At 42.2% G+C, this 17521-nt stretch overlaps 1 protein-coding gene across 2 annotated transcripts in view; it reads right to left on the reverse strand.

Annotated features, from left to right (window-relative positions):
• frmd4a (FERM domain containing 4A) overlaps nt 1–17521 on the reverse strand; it is a 202863-nt gene that overhangs the window by 145916 nt on the left and 39426 nt on the right. Inside the window, exon 1 of one of the 2 annotated variants that reach the window (XM_077515694.1) lies at nt 15140–15585. The exons of the other annotated variant lie outside the window; for it this stretch is intronic. Within the exon in view, the coding sequence (XP_077371820.1) occupies nt 15140–15172 (33 nt within the window). The 5' untranslated portion in view covers nt 15173–15585. Of the gene's footprint in view, nt 1–15139; nt 15586–17521 lie in introns of those variants that run through there. 2 annotated transcript variants of the gene reach the window in all.

Genomic DNA, 17521 nt, shown 5'->3' on the forward strand with positions numbered 1-17521 from the left:
GTTCAAGAGGAAGATTCAATTATGGCTCTCCTTGTGCTACTCTACTGACCTATATGCATATATTATATGCAGTGTGTGTGTGTGTGTCTGTGTGTGTTTTGCACTATTTGAAGAGACCTGTGAGCAGGCCTTCCGAGCTAAGAGTTGGTCCTGGGAGAGTCTTGGCTCAGATCTGCCAAGACTAAACATTTAGCAAGGACATTGTTTATAAATGATGCTTTATGAAGAATATTATTGTTTACCTTAGACTTGGAGGGATACTTGACTCATTGAGCCATTTTCAGCAACAACCAATATTGGCTCACCTGTTTTCTGGGTTTGGTTAGCAAACTGAGCCGTGATTGGGCATTACCTACTTCCTCAGCACAGGTGATGTCACCTTCAGTCGACAGCAAGTGGAAAAATTCGTTTTTAAAGGTATTACTTGTACATGGAAAATAATGAAGGCATGGGAAAATTTGATAACACGCTTGGTAAAAGAACAAATTCAACGCAGAAGTCAAGGTCCTTTCATAAATAGAACACTGTAATGTTCACTTGCTCCCCGGCTGCAGACAATTATATACACAAGGCTACAGCTGAAGCCAATACCTCTGTGAGTTTGCATCTATTTTAATTCTAGTGGTTAGTCACACCACTGTCACCGCTGGCCATTGGACGCCTCCGAAGATAGTTTGCAATGGTCAGCAGAAATAAACTGTAATAGTTCCTTTGAAAGAACACAGAGAAATAACAATACAGTAACAAGAAAATATGTGTAAGCAGTGGGACTTCTTTCACAGTTTTTCACTGTCCAGCTTTTTTTTTTTTTAAGTTCAAAACAACTCCAGCCAGCATTGCAGCACATCACACAAATGTCCCTTTTTATTTTATCTTCCTGCTTCACTGCACATTACTGTCACCAGTAATAAAGTAACACAATAGAAAAGAGATACAGAGTGGCAAGACTCTTTGGGTACATCTCTTAGAAAGCCTACGCAGCACAAAGTTCTCATTTTAGAGGGCAGCGGATTATGGAGGGAGCAGTTTTTCTTCAGGTTTGGAGTTATCTTTGGGCTAAAGTCGCCTTTTGTGGTTCCCCAAGGTAAAAACCTCAATGGATAAGAACAGAAAAGAACCGTTTTAGTACTGTATTATCTCTTACAGTGGCTGTGGGGCATTTCCTAGTTTCTTTCTCATCATTTTTCTGGATAATGTTCAGTTATGTTTATCCCACATAGAATACACTAAAAGCTTTCTTTCCCATTCCTCCCTAATTTACTACATCCCTCCTGGCAGGTGAAAGGTAACAAACTATCAGTACATTCAACTTTTATTAAAGTGCAATTTGTACCAGAATTCCTTGTGCAATCCAAAAAAGACAATTATGCCGATAGTAGATTTGAACTTTTAGCTCAAATACAACAGTAACCTGAAAGCCTTTAACATTTATAACAACAAAGGTTGAGTGCATTTGAAAATAAAACCAAAACTAAACAGCAATTACTAATATGAATACAACAACCATGTAAACAATATAAAAAATACTTTTGAGGCCTGCATGTTGATGGCTTCATAATAAAGCTCTCCAATGAAGTGGAACGGAGTCTTTAGCACTGTAATGTAGCGTTTAAGACATCGTTGCCACATTTAATATTTAGCCATAACGTCGCTGTAACAACGTTGCGTATTTTATCACACACAGTGTGTGCTGAATACTGAAAGTGTCCGCGTTAATGTCCACGTTAGCACTTAGCTACGCTAACCATCCAAATAACTTACAGTGGCTGAGATGACTGTCCCTCGCCGTCAGAAGTTCGTTTTGCACAAGTCTCCTTAGCTTGTTTATGCTTTTACAGCAAAATGCTTTGTGTGATGTTGTACTTGAATGGGCCGGCATTATCACTTCTCCTATGTTGTGTTCGTCTCACTGATCTGTCTTACCAGATCAATTGGATTACCCAATAGCCCATACACGTCCCCATTGAAGCGACAGGGCAGCCATCTTACTTCTCCCATCTCTCGAGCAGACTACTGTTTAAACTACTTTGAATATCCCCTTTTCTTTTATCGCTCAGTTGCTTGACCCCTGTTGTTTTGACTAAGTACTGTCTCAAATGTTATCTAATTGTGATACTGTAAATGTATAGGATTGTATGCCGAGAAACGTTTCTTGGGAGGATTAATATGGTGGCCTTGCGGCTTCAAAACCCTATTCAGATCAGTGGTTCGTCTTCTTCGCTGATTCTTCTTCTACGCTTTTCGTTAACTCCCTGTGGCAGTGCGATAGCGCCACTCCAGACATGGCATATATATTACACCCGTTAAACGTCCGAGGCGTCTTCTTTTGGACACTCGCATGTCTTGAGACGGTTCTGTACAAGATCTGCTTGAGGAACTAAGCCGGCATTGCTTCCGTGTAAACAGGGCCTAAGTCTGTTGTGTTTGTCCGGTTGGTGTGGGTGCATTGTTGGTGTTACATGGGTCCTGACGTGTGTCTTGTCTAGTGAGTTTTACAACTCGCAATTAAGTCAAGCTCTTGGGTCCGAGTCCAGGCTCCGGCTTTCCTGGGTGGAGTTTGCATGTTCTCCCCGTGCTTGTATGGGTCTTCTCCGGGTACTCCAGTCTCCTCCCACATTCCAAAGACATGCATGGCAGGTTAATTGGGTGCTCTGAATTGTCCTTAGGTGTGCTTGTGCATGTGAATGGTTGTTCGTCTCTGTGTGCCCTGCGATTGGCTGGCAACCAGTTCAGGGTGTACTCCACCTACTGCCCAAAGCCACCTGAGAAATGGATGGCTGGATGGATGGATGGATGGATAGATGGATGGATGGATGGATGGATGGATAGATGGATGGATGGATGGATGGACATCTAGTTACGTCCAGTCCAGTCTAGTCAAAGTCTTGGCTTTCCTTTCAATAAATGACCCTATGTTTACCAGTACTTATTACAATTCGTGTGTGAGTGGGTATATATATAAAAAAAAGTACAATTCTATATAGGTATATTTTTTCTGTATTTTATGTTTTTCTATATTTTTTAAATTTTTTCTGATTAAAGTCAGTGTTTTTTTTTTGGGGGGGGGGGGGGGGGGGGTGGAGAAAGAGTGTTTGAGATACAAGTGTTACTTTTGAGTTACACATGGTTGCGGAACTAATCAAACTCGCAAGTCAAGGTACCACTGTAGTTCCTTGACACCAATTCCTATTTAGACAGGGCTTTTGGCACCATCTTGTGGCATCTTAAGGTGTTTCACAAAGACCACAAAAACTGTGAATAGGTGAGTTTGTGAAAAGCGGCCCACGAATATGCAGGAGATTACACTACAATGGAATCTTGAATGAATGGCAAAAAAGAAAACTGATGGTTAATATTAAGACATTGGATTGGCTTCCTAGCAGTTCTCCATTTTGTTCTTGCTCCTTCTTTTCCTGTTCCATTGTTTGGAATGGCTAGCATCCTATGTGCAGCTGTTTTCCGTCCTCTGTTGTCTCGTAAAGCGTGTACACAGCCCATAGGATCTGCCCCCAAAAATGGAGCCAGGCCCAGGAAAGTGGTTGTCGTTGCAACACTTCCAATTACCCTCAAAGGAGCACAGAGGCCAGAGAGCGGGGACACGGCAGCATGGGGATTGAACCTTTGTGATTTTCTTTTGCAACACACCTCTAGGCTAGATTGGAATTGTGACGGAGCGAGAGGACTGGAACGCTGGGAGTAGTTGTTGCTATTGTTATGGATGTACTTCCAAATTGGGCTTCACAAAACGTGTTTCTTTTGTCCCTCCACTTCTCGGTCTTTGCCTTCCTTCTTTTGGCACCCCTCAGGACAGTGTTGACACCAGTCCACTTCACGGTTAGACAATCAATCTTAAGCAGGCCGGCCAATAGCTGCTGTCAGCTCCTGATCCCGAGTGGGAAGGCAAATGGCCAGAAGTAGAAAGGCGGGGGTGCTTATAATGGTAGGGTTGTATGAAAATAGAATAAAAAGAAAATGTATGATGAGGTTATAGGAACCTCCTAGTTCCTATGAGGGTTTATGTAAATATGGAGATCTTCTGATGGGGTGATGTATGATATTCTTTCAACGCAGGGGTCACCCTTCATGGTAGGGGTGACAGAACTAATCCTCAGCTCGTTCATCAAAGTCTGTGCATGTGTGTGCGTGAGACCTGCTCCCAGTAATGGAAAGTGTAATTGCCACTTGGGTCTTGTAAAATTCAGAGGTGAGAAAGGTCTAATGGGGCTTTGTTGAGTCATAAACATATATTGTATGTTTTACAAGAACTGATGTAAAGTTAATGGTTTTAGCACATCTGGCCAATTAAAGAATCAAATTACAGAGATGTTTTAGATACAAGAAATACAATTGGTTCCGTGACCACATTCATAATTCAAACACTTGTATCTCAAAACAACTTTCCTCATTGAAATGGATGGATTTTATTGTAATTTTTTTTTAAGTAAGAAAAATATCAATCTATAGAATTCCAATTTAAATTAAAAAATAATAATAATGACAATGACAATGACATAGAATGTAAATAGTTAAAGACTATTTGATGCCTTTTTTTTTTTTTTTGTCCCCCCTTCACTTTAATCGACATCATGCTCCTCCATCTGGTGGGTGCCGCCATGTGCATGGACAGTCGAATACAGACATACAGACAAACATACAAAGGGCGGAGAAAATCACATCTCCTCGTAATCTGCAATATTGGTCGTTCTTCGCAGAGAACAATGAATGTATGCCTGTGAGTACTACCATATTTTCTGTTTGTGTCTCTCCACTATTTGTGTTCAAATATCCATTGCTTAAATATCGGTTGTATTGCATTGTTTGTTAGCATTAAACTGGACGGACTTCATTAATCCAAAGCTAAGTGGTTGTGTTAAATAAATGTGTAAATGTTTTTTTGACAGTAAAATTAAATTGGGAGTGGCAAGAAAACAGTGAATTGAGTTAACTGCCAACATACAGCGGTCGTATAACCAATTTTTGTATACAAGTCAAAGCAAAAAAAAAAAAAAGCAAAATAACATAATTGTCCAAACAATGGCATGCACCTCAAAAATCTCCTCCTAACTAAGTCAGGTCCCTCATATATCAAGGCACCACTGCATCTCCATTATCTCAAGCACTGATTTAATATTTAGGTATTTACAGAAATGAAATTTCACCTCGCATCATTCAATTCGTTCTATCTAAACTGGCAACATGATGGCCGTGTGATGAAGTGCAAAATCTGCACCCAGTGTTGCTATGACAACACCTAACATTTAAATGAATTGCCGGCTCGCTTCCTCGGCTGTTCGTTTACGCTTTGATTGATACCATAACACGGGCCTCTTCAAGCGGACAAGTGCACATTTGACATGCTTGACACAGCGGGAGTTGCAGGCACCACGCACGCACGCCGTTTGCCAAGATGGCGGATGTGCCCTTCACGTGGCGAGGAAAAAAAGAGGTAGTGCTTGAAATGGGGATCAAACTATCACGGGTTCCCCACTGAGATCACTCTCACACATACTCATTAAAATTAACCAGATTTTTCTAAATAAAAAAAAGTAGAAATTGTGAGCTGTCCGGCATGTATGTGGCTCTTCACATGTAAAAATACCAGTTAATACTCTCCTATGCGCCATAAAAATAAATAAAAGAAAAAACATTTCAAAAAGCTGGATGAAAGTAATTGTGATTCTGTTTTGTCTTTAAATTAGAGAAAAGCTCATGTAAATATTGACAGTGAACTATAGTGACTTTTTTTAGTGTCTCTTGCTGTTTCAATCACCAGACATCATCCTTCTGCTTTTTCCTTTGGCCCTTGAACGCTGCGAGTCAACCTACTGTGGTGCTGAATATGTATGTGCAGCCAAAGGCACTCCCACCTTGTCCTGCAGATCCAAACCCCCCAGTCACACTTGCCTTTCCCTAATTATTTTCATCCGAGTAGTGAGGTGTTTGGCTGCGGGGATGCGGGTTCTGGTCACTTCCCTTTTGGCTGACTTAGGGCACTGTGAGTCCCCAGTCTGAATTTAGTCATCCTTACAGCAGCCCGCCTGATAATGTAGTCTGCATGCTAATGAAAAGCAGCATTTGTACACCCATTAGAAAATTCATTAGGAATATGTGCAAAATCTGTTATATAACTAACTGTAACTAAAGAGACATCATTGCCAGCTTCTGGTGTGACAGATCAGAATCAGCTTTATTGGGCAAGTGTGTAAATACACACAAGGAATTTGTCTTCAAAGTCACAACCTGTCCGAAAAACACGAAAAATAATGACCAACGGAAGGTGATAGAACAGGAGGCCTGGTGGTTCGCCAGTTAGCGTCCAAATTTCTTCCATGCAAAAATATAAATAAAATAAAATAAATGGTCTCAGGCTTGTAAAAGGTACAACATCAATAAAGTTTTCTTACATTCCCTGTGGATGAAGATTATGTGATCTTAATGAATCATCGCCAACCACACTGATCCACTGATATTAACTCATTTGCTCCCAATAATGTGTAAATACGTTTTTTAAGTGTCCCAAAGACGTATCTATACGTTTTTTTGTTTGGTTTTTTGTTGTTGTAGTTTTTTTTATGCTAGAGCATACAGAAAGCTTTGATGTAGCCTCTCAACTGCAAAGAACGGTTCCAGAAATGGTAGTTATACTAACGGCCAGCAAGTGGCAGCAGAGCAAAGGAGCTCAACCAGGGCCATGTAGAAAAAAAGCTCAATTACATACAATTTTAAATAGATTTGTCAAAAATGATGAAACTTAGCTCTCTTCTAATGCTAATTGCTGCAAAACGGAAACAGATAGAAACACGTTTTTTTCCTGATGAAAGAAGAGACTTTAATCTTTCTTTTGATAGATTCCATGCTTTTATAGAAAAATCAGTCAAAATCCAGTAAAACAGCCGGGAGCGAACGGGATTGCTTCTGTGAAAATGGCTGGGAGTGAATGAATTAACATAAGATTAGTATTCAACATGGCGGCACGGTGACCTAGTGGTTAGCACGCCCGCCTCCCAGTTCTGAGGACTCGGGTTCGAGTCCAGGCTCCGGCCTTCCTGGGTGGAGTTTGCATGTTCTCCCCGTGCCCGCGTGGGTCTTCTCCGGGTACTCCGGTCTCCTCCCACATTCCAAAGACATGCGTGGCAGGTTAATTGGGCGCTCCGAATTGTCCCTAGGTGTGCTATTCATGTGAGTGGTTGTTTGTCTCTGTGTGCCCTGCGATTGGCTGGCAACTGGTCCAGGGTGTCCCCTGCCTACTGCCCAAAGCCAGCTGAGATAGGCTCCAGCACCCCTCGCAACCCTTTTGAGGAATAAGCGGTCAAGACAATGGATGGATGGATAGTATTCAACACCTTACAGAAAGATCCGTGTAGTAGTGTGTCACACATTTACTCGTTTCCACTGTTTGCGGGTCCCAATTTCTGATCCACGGTATTCAACTTTAGGTTGTTGTCCTGCTTAACCGTCCGTTCCTAAACAGTATATATCGGTTTGCACTTTGTCCATGCATGCGACCATTTCCATCTGTTACAGAAGGTGGCCGGAAAATACGTGTGCATGTGCGAGGAGGCAGAAGAGGGAGCAAGCGAGTGTATAAATGACAGCAGTTGGAGAGTGATGGAGTGCACTGGTGGGCGCTGATGATGATTAGACAGATAACGCATCGACAGGGTTAATCTCTTGATAACTACTCCTTATTGATTGGGTAAGGAGGGGAGCGTTAACAATCCAGTCAGGCACACACAAACACACTGATACACTTCAGAGTGTCGCTCATTTTGTTCAAGAGGAAGATTCAATTATGGCTCTCCTTGTGCTACTCTACTGACCTATATGCATATATTATATGCAGTGTGTGTGTGTGTGTCTGTGTGTGTTTTGCACTATTTGAAGAGACCTGTGAGCAGGCCTTCCGAGCTAAGAGTTGGTCCTGGGAGAGTCTTGGCTCAGATCTGCCAAGACTAAACATTTAGCAAGGACATTGTTTATAAATGATGCTTTATGAAGAATATTATTGTTTACCTTAGACTTGGAGGGATACTTGACTCATTGAGCCATTTTCAGCAACAACCAATATTGGCTCACCTGTTTTCTGGGTTTGGTTAGCAAACTGAGCCGTGATTGGGCATTACCTACTTCCTCAGCACAGGTGATGTCACCTTCAGTCGACAGCAAGTGGAAAAATTCGTTTTTAAAGGTATTACTTGTACATGGAAAATAATGAAGGCATGGGAAAATTTGATAACACGCTTGGTAAAAGAACAAATTCAACGCAGAAGTCAAGGTCCTTTCATAAATAGAACACTGTAATGTTCACTTGCTCCCCGGCTGCAGACAATTATATACACAAGGCTACAGCTGAAGCCAATACCTCTGTGAGTTTGCATCTATTTTAATTCTAGTGGTTAGTCACACCACTGTCACCGCTGGCCATTGGACGCCTCCGAAGATAGTTTGCAATGGTCAGCAGAAATAAACTGTAATAGTTCCTTTGAAAGAACACAGAGAAATAACAATACAGTAACAAGAAAATATGTGTAAGCAGTGGGACTTCTTTCACAGTTTTTCACTGTCCAGCTTTTTTTTTTTTTAAGTTCAAAACAACTCCAGCCAGCATTGCAGCACATCACACAAATGTCCCTTTTTATTTTATCTTCCTGCTTCACTGCACATTACTGTCACCAGTAATAAAGTAACACAATAGAAAAGAGATACAGAGTGGCAAGACTCTTTGGGTACATCTCTTAGAAAGCCTACGCAGCACAAAGTTCTCATTTTAGAGGGCAGCGGATTATGGAGGGAGCAGTTTTTCTTCAGGTTTGGAGTTATCTTTGGGCTAAAGTCGCCTTTTGTGGTTCCCCAAGGTAAAAACCTCAATGGATAAGAACAGAAAAGAACCGTTTTAGTACTGTATTATCTCTTACAGTGGCTGTGGGGCATTTCCTAGTTTCTTTCTCATCATTTTTCTGGATAATGTTCAGTTATGTTTATCCCACATAGAATACACTAAAAGCTTTCTTTCCCATTCCTCCCTAATTTACTACATCCCTCCTCCAGCAAAGCAGGCTCCTTTGTCAGTGGATATCACAAAGTTTGTTTTTCCTTACAGCATGCATACATACAGCATTGTATATTACCGTTAAAAAGTTTGCCGACAAAAGGTATTGCATGACATGGGGACACGACTGGATATAGCAGGTAGGATTTACTTTTATATACGATACTGTGCAAAAGCCAGAGGGTTTCAATCACTTGGAGGAGATCGTGAGGTTTCCGGTTGCCTTTAGGAATAATGACTAGCGCCGTTGATGGTATGGAAGGGAATTACTTCTCACTCATGCGCTGAAGGTACGTAATAGTCGGTGTCGGTGCGGTGTGTATTTACCTCATTTTTCTACATGACGTGCCGACATCTGGGCCGACACCACAGGGTGTAGGCGTCAGTCATATTTGGCCGACATCAGATTGACCTTAACAGTTATTGACCCGTCCCAGCCAATTTTTTTTTCCCTTCCCTCCTGCGGAACGTTTGCATATTTCCTTTTGGGTTTTTTGTGGATTACCTTGGAGGTACCAGGCCAGCCAAGACAATTGGATTATAAGTCCTTTTGAAACAAAGAACACCAAAACCCCTATTTATTTATTTATTTATTTATTTATTTATTTTTTACACCGCGACAGATGGCCAAGACTTTATTTCAAGGTCCTGCTGGGATGTCAGATGCCCCTAGAGGCTGCTGAGGGAATTACAACTTCCCTGAGCACAAGTTTATTTTTTCGTCAGTTATTACGGCGAGTATGTGCTGTGGTAGGTAGTAGATTGTGTGTGTCACCTTTTTGAAAAGATGATGCAGTTCATGCAGTGAATGATGACTCCATGCAAATGAAGCATTGGCATTCAACTGGAGCCACACAGTGAGTCAACATCATTCTTTTGTGGAGTTCCTTGAATTGATTTATTATTTTGCTATCAAAAGCCCTTTATGTGTCTTGTTTTTTGTTTGTTTTATAGTTTCAGCTGTCACAAAGGCACAAACTTTTAGTCAAGAAAACAGTAGCATTCACTGAAGAATGGGAGGGGGAAAACTAGAAACAAGAAAGTATCAAATCAGTCAAGTTAAGTCAAAATGGTCAATATAAAATGGCTGGCAATATTGGAAACTCCGCTTTGAAAATGGCTAGCAGTGAATGCATTAAGAGCCTTACATGACGATAACAATATGGGAATATGGGAGGAAGCCGGACTACCCAGAGAACAGTCTAACTCCACATAAAGTGCAGTATTTGTCACAGTGAAGGTAAATTAAGCCACCAAGAGGCATGTACATATTTAAGTCTATTTCAGTTGTGGCGTTTGTTCTTTCAAGTGGATCTAGTTCATCACTGCCACACTCAGCAATGCTCTGTGTACACTAATCTGCAATGTTAATTTTTGAATGATATGGTGATCTTACAGGGTAAAGGGGATTTCAGGTTTTTTTTGTGTTTTTTTTTTGTTGACTGTTGCTGCTGGTTAAATGTGAAGAGAAGCAGGAGACACAATCTGCCTACACTTCAGTTCTCCTTTTATCACAGAGAGGTGTAAAACTTTAAAAGTGGTGCCTTCCCAGTTTCGTCATGTGGTGATTCTTTCAAATAAATCTCAGAGTGGCTTTGATTCCAAAGCAGGGAGATATACACAAAATCTACTGCTGGGCATCAGAAGCTAAATGTGGCTGATGAAGATAAACTGAGAGAATCAAAAACGTCATTTCATCACTGATTACTAGCGTTGCTCTGGGCTAAATCTGGCTAGTATGGCAGACAGCACTGATTTTGCAGCTCCACTTGAATGTCCGCCATGCCTTTGAAGCCCAGGCTATCACCAAAAATCCCTCTGAAGCCCCTTTTTTGAACAAGATCATGGAAGTCATACTCAATTACCATTTAGGCCTCTCATATTACGTGCCAAATACACTGCGAGAGGCTGAGGAGTCAAGATGCAGCGGAGATATCTAACAAGGGAGGAAAAAGGAAAAAGAATCACTTAGAAAAACTGGACAATTTAGTCTTCATTGAACCTAACGAATGTAAGGAGAACATGCAAACTCATAACTTGAATTGCTGTTTACCACGCTGCAGGGCCAAAAGTTTGGACAAGTTTAGTTTCTCATTCAATACATTTGCTTTATTTTCATGATTATGTACATTGTAGATTCTCACTGAAGGCTTCAAAACTATGACAACTAACAAACACATTTGGAGTTATGTACTTAACAAAAAAAAGTGAAAATAATATAATAATATAAGTACATAAATAAAGACACCCTTTTCTCTGATTGCTTTTTTTTTTTTTTTTTTTTTTTTTTTTTGGTATATTCTTGTCTTTCCTTCGATGAGCTTGAAAAGGTAGTCACCTGAAAGGGTTTTCCAACAGTCTTTAAGGAGTTCCCAGAGGTAAGAATGCCAAGAGTATGCAAAAACGTAACCAGGGCAAAGGATGGCTATTTTGAAGAATCTATAATATAAAACATGTTTTCAGTTATTCCACCTTTTTTTTCTTTTTTCTTTTTTTTTTTGTTAAATACGTAACGCCACATCAATTTATACATAGTTTTGATGCCTTCAGTAAGAATCTACGAAGTAGCCATTCATGACAATAAAGAAAATGCATTGAATAAGAAAGTGTATCCAAACTTTCGGCCTGTACAGTATATTATATTTGTCCCCCAACAATTTTGAACAGTTCCCATTTTTCTTAATTACCTATCTGTGATTCTTTCACGAAAACACCCCCAAAATCAATATAATTTTTATTTACACACTATAGTATTTTTTTGTCCTGAAATTAGTCTGTTTTAAGGAGCCGGTCTCGTGAAGAGAACCAGGCATTATTCCAACTCATATGCTTATGGACCAATGGAAAGTCCAACTTGGTTACCATGACAACCTTTTGCTGGCAGCCCAGGGTTACACTTGTGCTCATTGGAAAGAGCTAGCCCGCTGTTATGCGTACATTCGCCAGTAAGGTCCAGCCTGCTTTTATGCATGCACTCACTGGCAAGACCCAGTGAGCGTGTGCATAAATGTTTCTCATACACTTGTCAGCGAGATCCAGCCCACTGTCACGCACACAGGCATTAGAAAGACTCAGTCCATCGTTACACACACACTTACTGGGAACGAGTCCACTGTGAAGTTACGCATGCACTTGCCAGCGAGATCCAACATGCTGTTCTGCACACACTTGCTGGCGAGATACAGCCTGCTGTTACACACACACACACTTGCCAATGAGATCCTGAAAGCTGTTTTTTTTTTTTTTTTACACACGTCACTGCTCGATGATTAGGCTGAACAGGGCGTGGGGTAGTTTTGATAAAATAATTTCAGTGACATATTATTAAGACATGGGGAACAGTTTTAAATGGTGAAACATTTACCATTAAAGCAGCTATATGCAAGATTTAAAATTTCAAATCGCTACTGCCACCTGTGGCCGAAAACAAACTGCGCGCTCGTACATGCTGCGCGCACTCGTACGCGCACGACCTCAATACTGAAGACTGGGATCTTCATATCCAATTAAACTATGTTTTCAGAGGTAAGAAGTTTTATAATGTTATACAAAGCTGGCCACTTCACGGAATGAGACTCTCGATCCCCACTAAACAATTGATGTCCACGGGACGTGCAGATCATATTGCTTTAGTCGGTCGAAGTCCAGTCCTGTGCTGTACTCCAAAACGATGTGCAAATTACGTCAATTAATTGGACCTCATTCCGATGTTAATATGCAGTTACATATTGTAGTCACCCCGCTCGACGGAAGTCAACCTGATTCTAGTCATTATTAGTGTATGTCGCCCCCAGGCTAGCGTCATTGTGCATGAGCCGAAAGGTGGGCTGTCATTTATGGAAATTGACGATTGTGAAAAACATATAGACCCATTCACTACTTAGTGTGATATGGCCGTGAATGTTATCGCCATTCAGTAGTACCGTTCACATTCCGTTAGCATAATGTAGCTACAATAGGCTGTTTTCACGGAGGAAAATAAGACAACATTTAGCCTGATTGAAACGCCGCGGAATGGAACGTCTGTTCTTCATAAAGTCATTCTGTTCTATTACATTCAACTTTGCCGCCCCTTTCACGCTAAATGTTGCCGTCCACCTCACTTTCACCCCAATAGTTACGACCGAGAAGTGATCGATCTTGAGGTTACTGCTATATGAAAACAACACATTTTTTTCTAAATGTCAAGATACTCGCTTCTTACCTTTTGGAGTAGAAAGAAAGCCAGCTGTGAATCACTTTTCTAATCCAAGTCCGATCTCAACTCTCTCCACTGCTGAAATGTCAAACCAATGTTCACTCTCGTTCTTGCCCGGCGTTGGTCACTATCAAGTTTAGATTTTATTTTTTATTTTTTTCATGGCACTTGACAGTTTTCATTTTTCTTTTTTAAGCAGCCTTCCGCGGAGTAACAGCGGGTGTCTGGGGCAGCGAAAATCTGTACTAGTTCCGTCTTCGCGACTACAGGAAACAACTGACGAGAACGTGCATGACGTCACATCCCGCAGACAGAGGGCGGGAAATTCGAAGGATTCGGACCGGACGCTTCCTAAATAATATTGGCCAGAGGCTTGTAGGAGTACCCATTGTGAACAGCTAAGATGTTGATCTACTAATTAGAATATGTTTCAGTCATAAATGGTCAAATAAAAAAACTATTGTTAAGATATTTTTTTGGGAAATCCTCCATATAGTAGCTTTAATATGTCTCCTTTAAAGATATTTTTAGTTTGTGTCTGCGCCAGTGGTGATATGCCCAATTGATGGGGAAGGGAGGGTTTGTGTCAGACTTCTGTCACGATGTGGGGGTGTTGGAGGGAGGACCCAAATGCAGGGGGCAACAAAAACAGGTCAAGGCAGGGATGCAATTAAAAAAAAAGGGGTTTAATTAACAAAAAGGCAAACGAGGTACTCTGTGACTAAAACAACAAAAACAGGAGGGAAACAAGACATGGCATGGCATGCAAGGCAACATGGCATGACAGGAATAGCAACAGAAACAGTAACTCAACAAGAACTGAACGGAAAACAGGTGACTAAATACACACAGGCTAATTGACAATGACTAGACACAGCTGGGCAAGACACAAGTGGCAAGGGAAGCTGATTGGTGGATACACTGGGAAGGGAAAACACACTCAGGTGGACGTGGTTAGACATAACGGGACAAGGGAAGAGACAAGGACCACATGACAAACAACCCAAAACACCAAAAGAAAACAAAATCCCACCCCCACAAAACCAAAACATGACAACTTCCAAGTAGAAGAAGAATCAGTTTACTAGTTCATTCTGCAAATGCTGTTACACTGCTACAGTGCATTTTATCCTGTGCTTGTTTCGACCCACAGCTTTACTGAGCGGAGCACAAAACCACTCATACCCGCTTTATTAGAAAATGCAACCCAGCCTTTATAAATATTAATGCAGGCCATCACATAGCGTGGCACTCACACTATAATATATATCCAACATAAAATCCCTGCTGAAATAAACAGGTCTTCATCTCACATCTCATCTGGGAGGGGAACGGAGCTCTCTGGGTCCATTAAGGTCGCATTTGGTGTCAGGCAGGCGCATGGCTACACACAAATAATCAAGTGTGTTCTCACTCAACCACAAATTGATTACACACACACACACACACACCAGTTCTATGTGCTAGTTGCCTTTTGCGTTGTCTGGGAGCAGAGTACTTTTATAGACAAACTAAACGCACAACACAAAGGCTTGTAGAGTATGTGACAAGAACAAGTTCCTCCCTTGCACCCCTTGCTCTGCTTCTCTGGTCTAAATCAAAAGGCCACAGTGGTTTTGTACTGAGGGGAGATTGGCACCACTCGAACACAATGACTCATTCTTTCAAAGCCGGGGTGAGCATACACAAGCGCACGCAAACACAGAGCTTGTGTCATTCTTTTTCAACTCTTTCAATAACATAACCCAAGCATAAAGTAGCAAGTTGGCTCAAAAAGTTCTCCGCATCATGGAGCCATTCATTCATTTCATCAGCTCAGCATGCCCTCCTCCCTAAATGACATCTTGGCGATGGTAGTTTGGAGACACTCGGCAATCCCCATGGTAACCTACCCGCGTCCTCATCGGCGACAGCAGACCCTCCATGACGGATTGGCTCGGTTCCGGTGAGCTCGCTTCCCTCGGCCGCGTCAGCGGAATTATCCCCGGTCAGCAAATAGATCCTGTTAGAAACGCTGTCTCATCCTCGGAGTGAGCATCTCTTCTCTACCCACACACAGTGCACTGATAGTGTGTGTGGTGTGTGTAGGGGTGCGTGGCACTGTGTCACACACACATTCACTGACACACTTGCATCTGGGAGCAAGAGAAGAAAGGGCAGTGCCAAAGTCCTGGTGCTTCTCCTCCCACCAACCTGTTCAGCCTACAATGTCCGGCAAGCTCTCTCTCCTTCACTCTCTCTCCTTTCTGTGCTACCTCTCGCTCCGTTTCCCTTCTCTCTCCTGCCTCCAGCTACATTTGTTCCCTTCAATGTGGCAAATGATTGCAGGTCTTTTTTTTCTTTCTTTCTTTCTTTTTCTTTTTTTTTAATGCTACAGCCCCCTCCATCTTTTACTGTACTGTTCACTAGAAGCTCCCGCCCAAGCACAGGAGGGAGGTGTGTGTGCGTTTTAGGGAGTTGAGGTGGGGTGAGGAAAAATGTGTGTGTGCATGTGAAAGAGGTGGCGAAGGAAAACACAGAGGAAGAGAAGAGAGCGAGGGCACTCTCAGGGCTAGCATTGTCCCGCGGGACAATAGTGGCTCTTAATCGCCTAGCAACCTGATCAGCTTCCTTTCTCTTAATAGACAAGAGCATGAGTCACTCACTGAAACGCACAAACCTTGTTCTTCACGCACATAGCCATTGTCACGTCATTATATGACAGTGGACCATTATGAGCTATTTTCAGTAGGTATCACTTTGTGTTTAAGTACAGTACAGTACAGTATAAGAGTACACACATATTGATAATTAGGCCGAATTACAGAAGGCTGACAAATTTGTTAGTCACTGATCTCATGCTGAACCTATAGTTGATTATCCATTTCTGGAAAATTAGAAGAAGAAAAAAATGTCCACCCCTCGTTTGCTAATAAATGGGCCCCAGAAAAGAAACTGAGTTAAGGCTTCAGAGAGGATTCAGAACTTGTGCAAAATTAGCAACATTCCTGCTTGACAGGCAAGTTGATCACCTTGTTTTGTCTTTTTTTTTTTTTTTTAGTTGACTGTAATCCCCCCCCCAAAAAAACCAAAAACCAAAAAACAAAAAATAACTTAAACCAATAACAGTAACACTCCATTCATGCTATCAGTGTAGCAGCCATGGCTAACATTACCTTACCTTACCCCGGGTTTTCACCGGATGCGGTTGCGGTGCGGTTGCGGTGCGGTGCGTCTTGACTGCGTGCTCCGGACGGGTCAATTTTTTTGTCAATCCACACCGGCTCCGCACAGCTGCGGTCCGGCAGCTCCGTCGCCGCCCACTTCCCAACGTGTTTCGCGGGACCGCGCGCGCGCGATCATGTGGCATTTCACAACGACAAACATACAGAAAGTCAGTGCTCAACAGAGAAGCTCTCCTCGTCCATGTTCGCTGGTGTCTAAACCGTGAATGAGCACATGGCCCGGCGACGCCCACGTCACGTTTTGCTGAAAAACTTGCGAAATAGGAGCTGGCGAGTGTTTTATTCTGAAAGGTAACCGGAAATTTATTTTGAAACTGCCTCGGTCTTCCTGTCCCGCTCGATGTGTTTTGTGCTAGCTTGCCATTTGCCGGAGGCCTACCGCTGCGGCGTCCGGCAAAAATAGAAAATAGGTCTATCCTTGCGGAAGGCTTGCGGCACGCCGCAGGCCTTCCGCAGTCGACACGCAACGCACCCGCAAGCGGTGTAAACTGCACCATTCGAATGAATGGAATCTAATTGCTTGCGTCGCCGGACCGCACCGCAACCGCACCGCAACCGCATCCGGTGAAAACCCGGGGTTACACTGGTAATGCTAGCTTAGTGTTGCGAGCTATTTTGTTAAAGCTGGATATGCATTCTCTCTCGCAACTCCACACTTTCACAAATGCCAATTTGAGAATCACACCTTTGCATGTTAATGAGGGACGAGTCTTTGGTCAGAGGAATTAGTAAAGCGACGCTACATTCAAACCTTGCGCACAATTGCAGCATACTTCTCCTTAAAGCCCCAGTGTGTAGCTCACGACCGCCATCTATCGGTCAAACAAGATAATGCAATGATTTTAAGCACACGAACTACGGCGTCCCAGAGAGACCCTACTTCAACAGCCTACCACCAATTTCACCGGAACAGAACGCAAACAACTTCTGGTATTCCCTCGAGTGATGACGTAAGTGAATTGCATTTGTTAGACATACTGTACAGATCCCTAATAATTGTGATTTAGTCATTTAATTTCAGAATTAATATTTTTGTCGGCATTGTTTGGA

The sequence above is a fragment of the Festucalex cinctus genome, chromosome 3 (genome assembly GCF_051991245.1).
Source record: "Festucalex cinctus isolate MCC-2025b chromosome 3, RoL_Fcin_1.0, whole genome shotgun sequence".
NCBI classification, from domain to species: domain Eukaryota; kingdom Metazoa; phylum Chordata; class Actinopteri; order Syngnathiformes; family Syngnathidae; genus Festucalex; species Festucalex cinctus.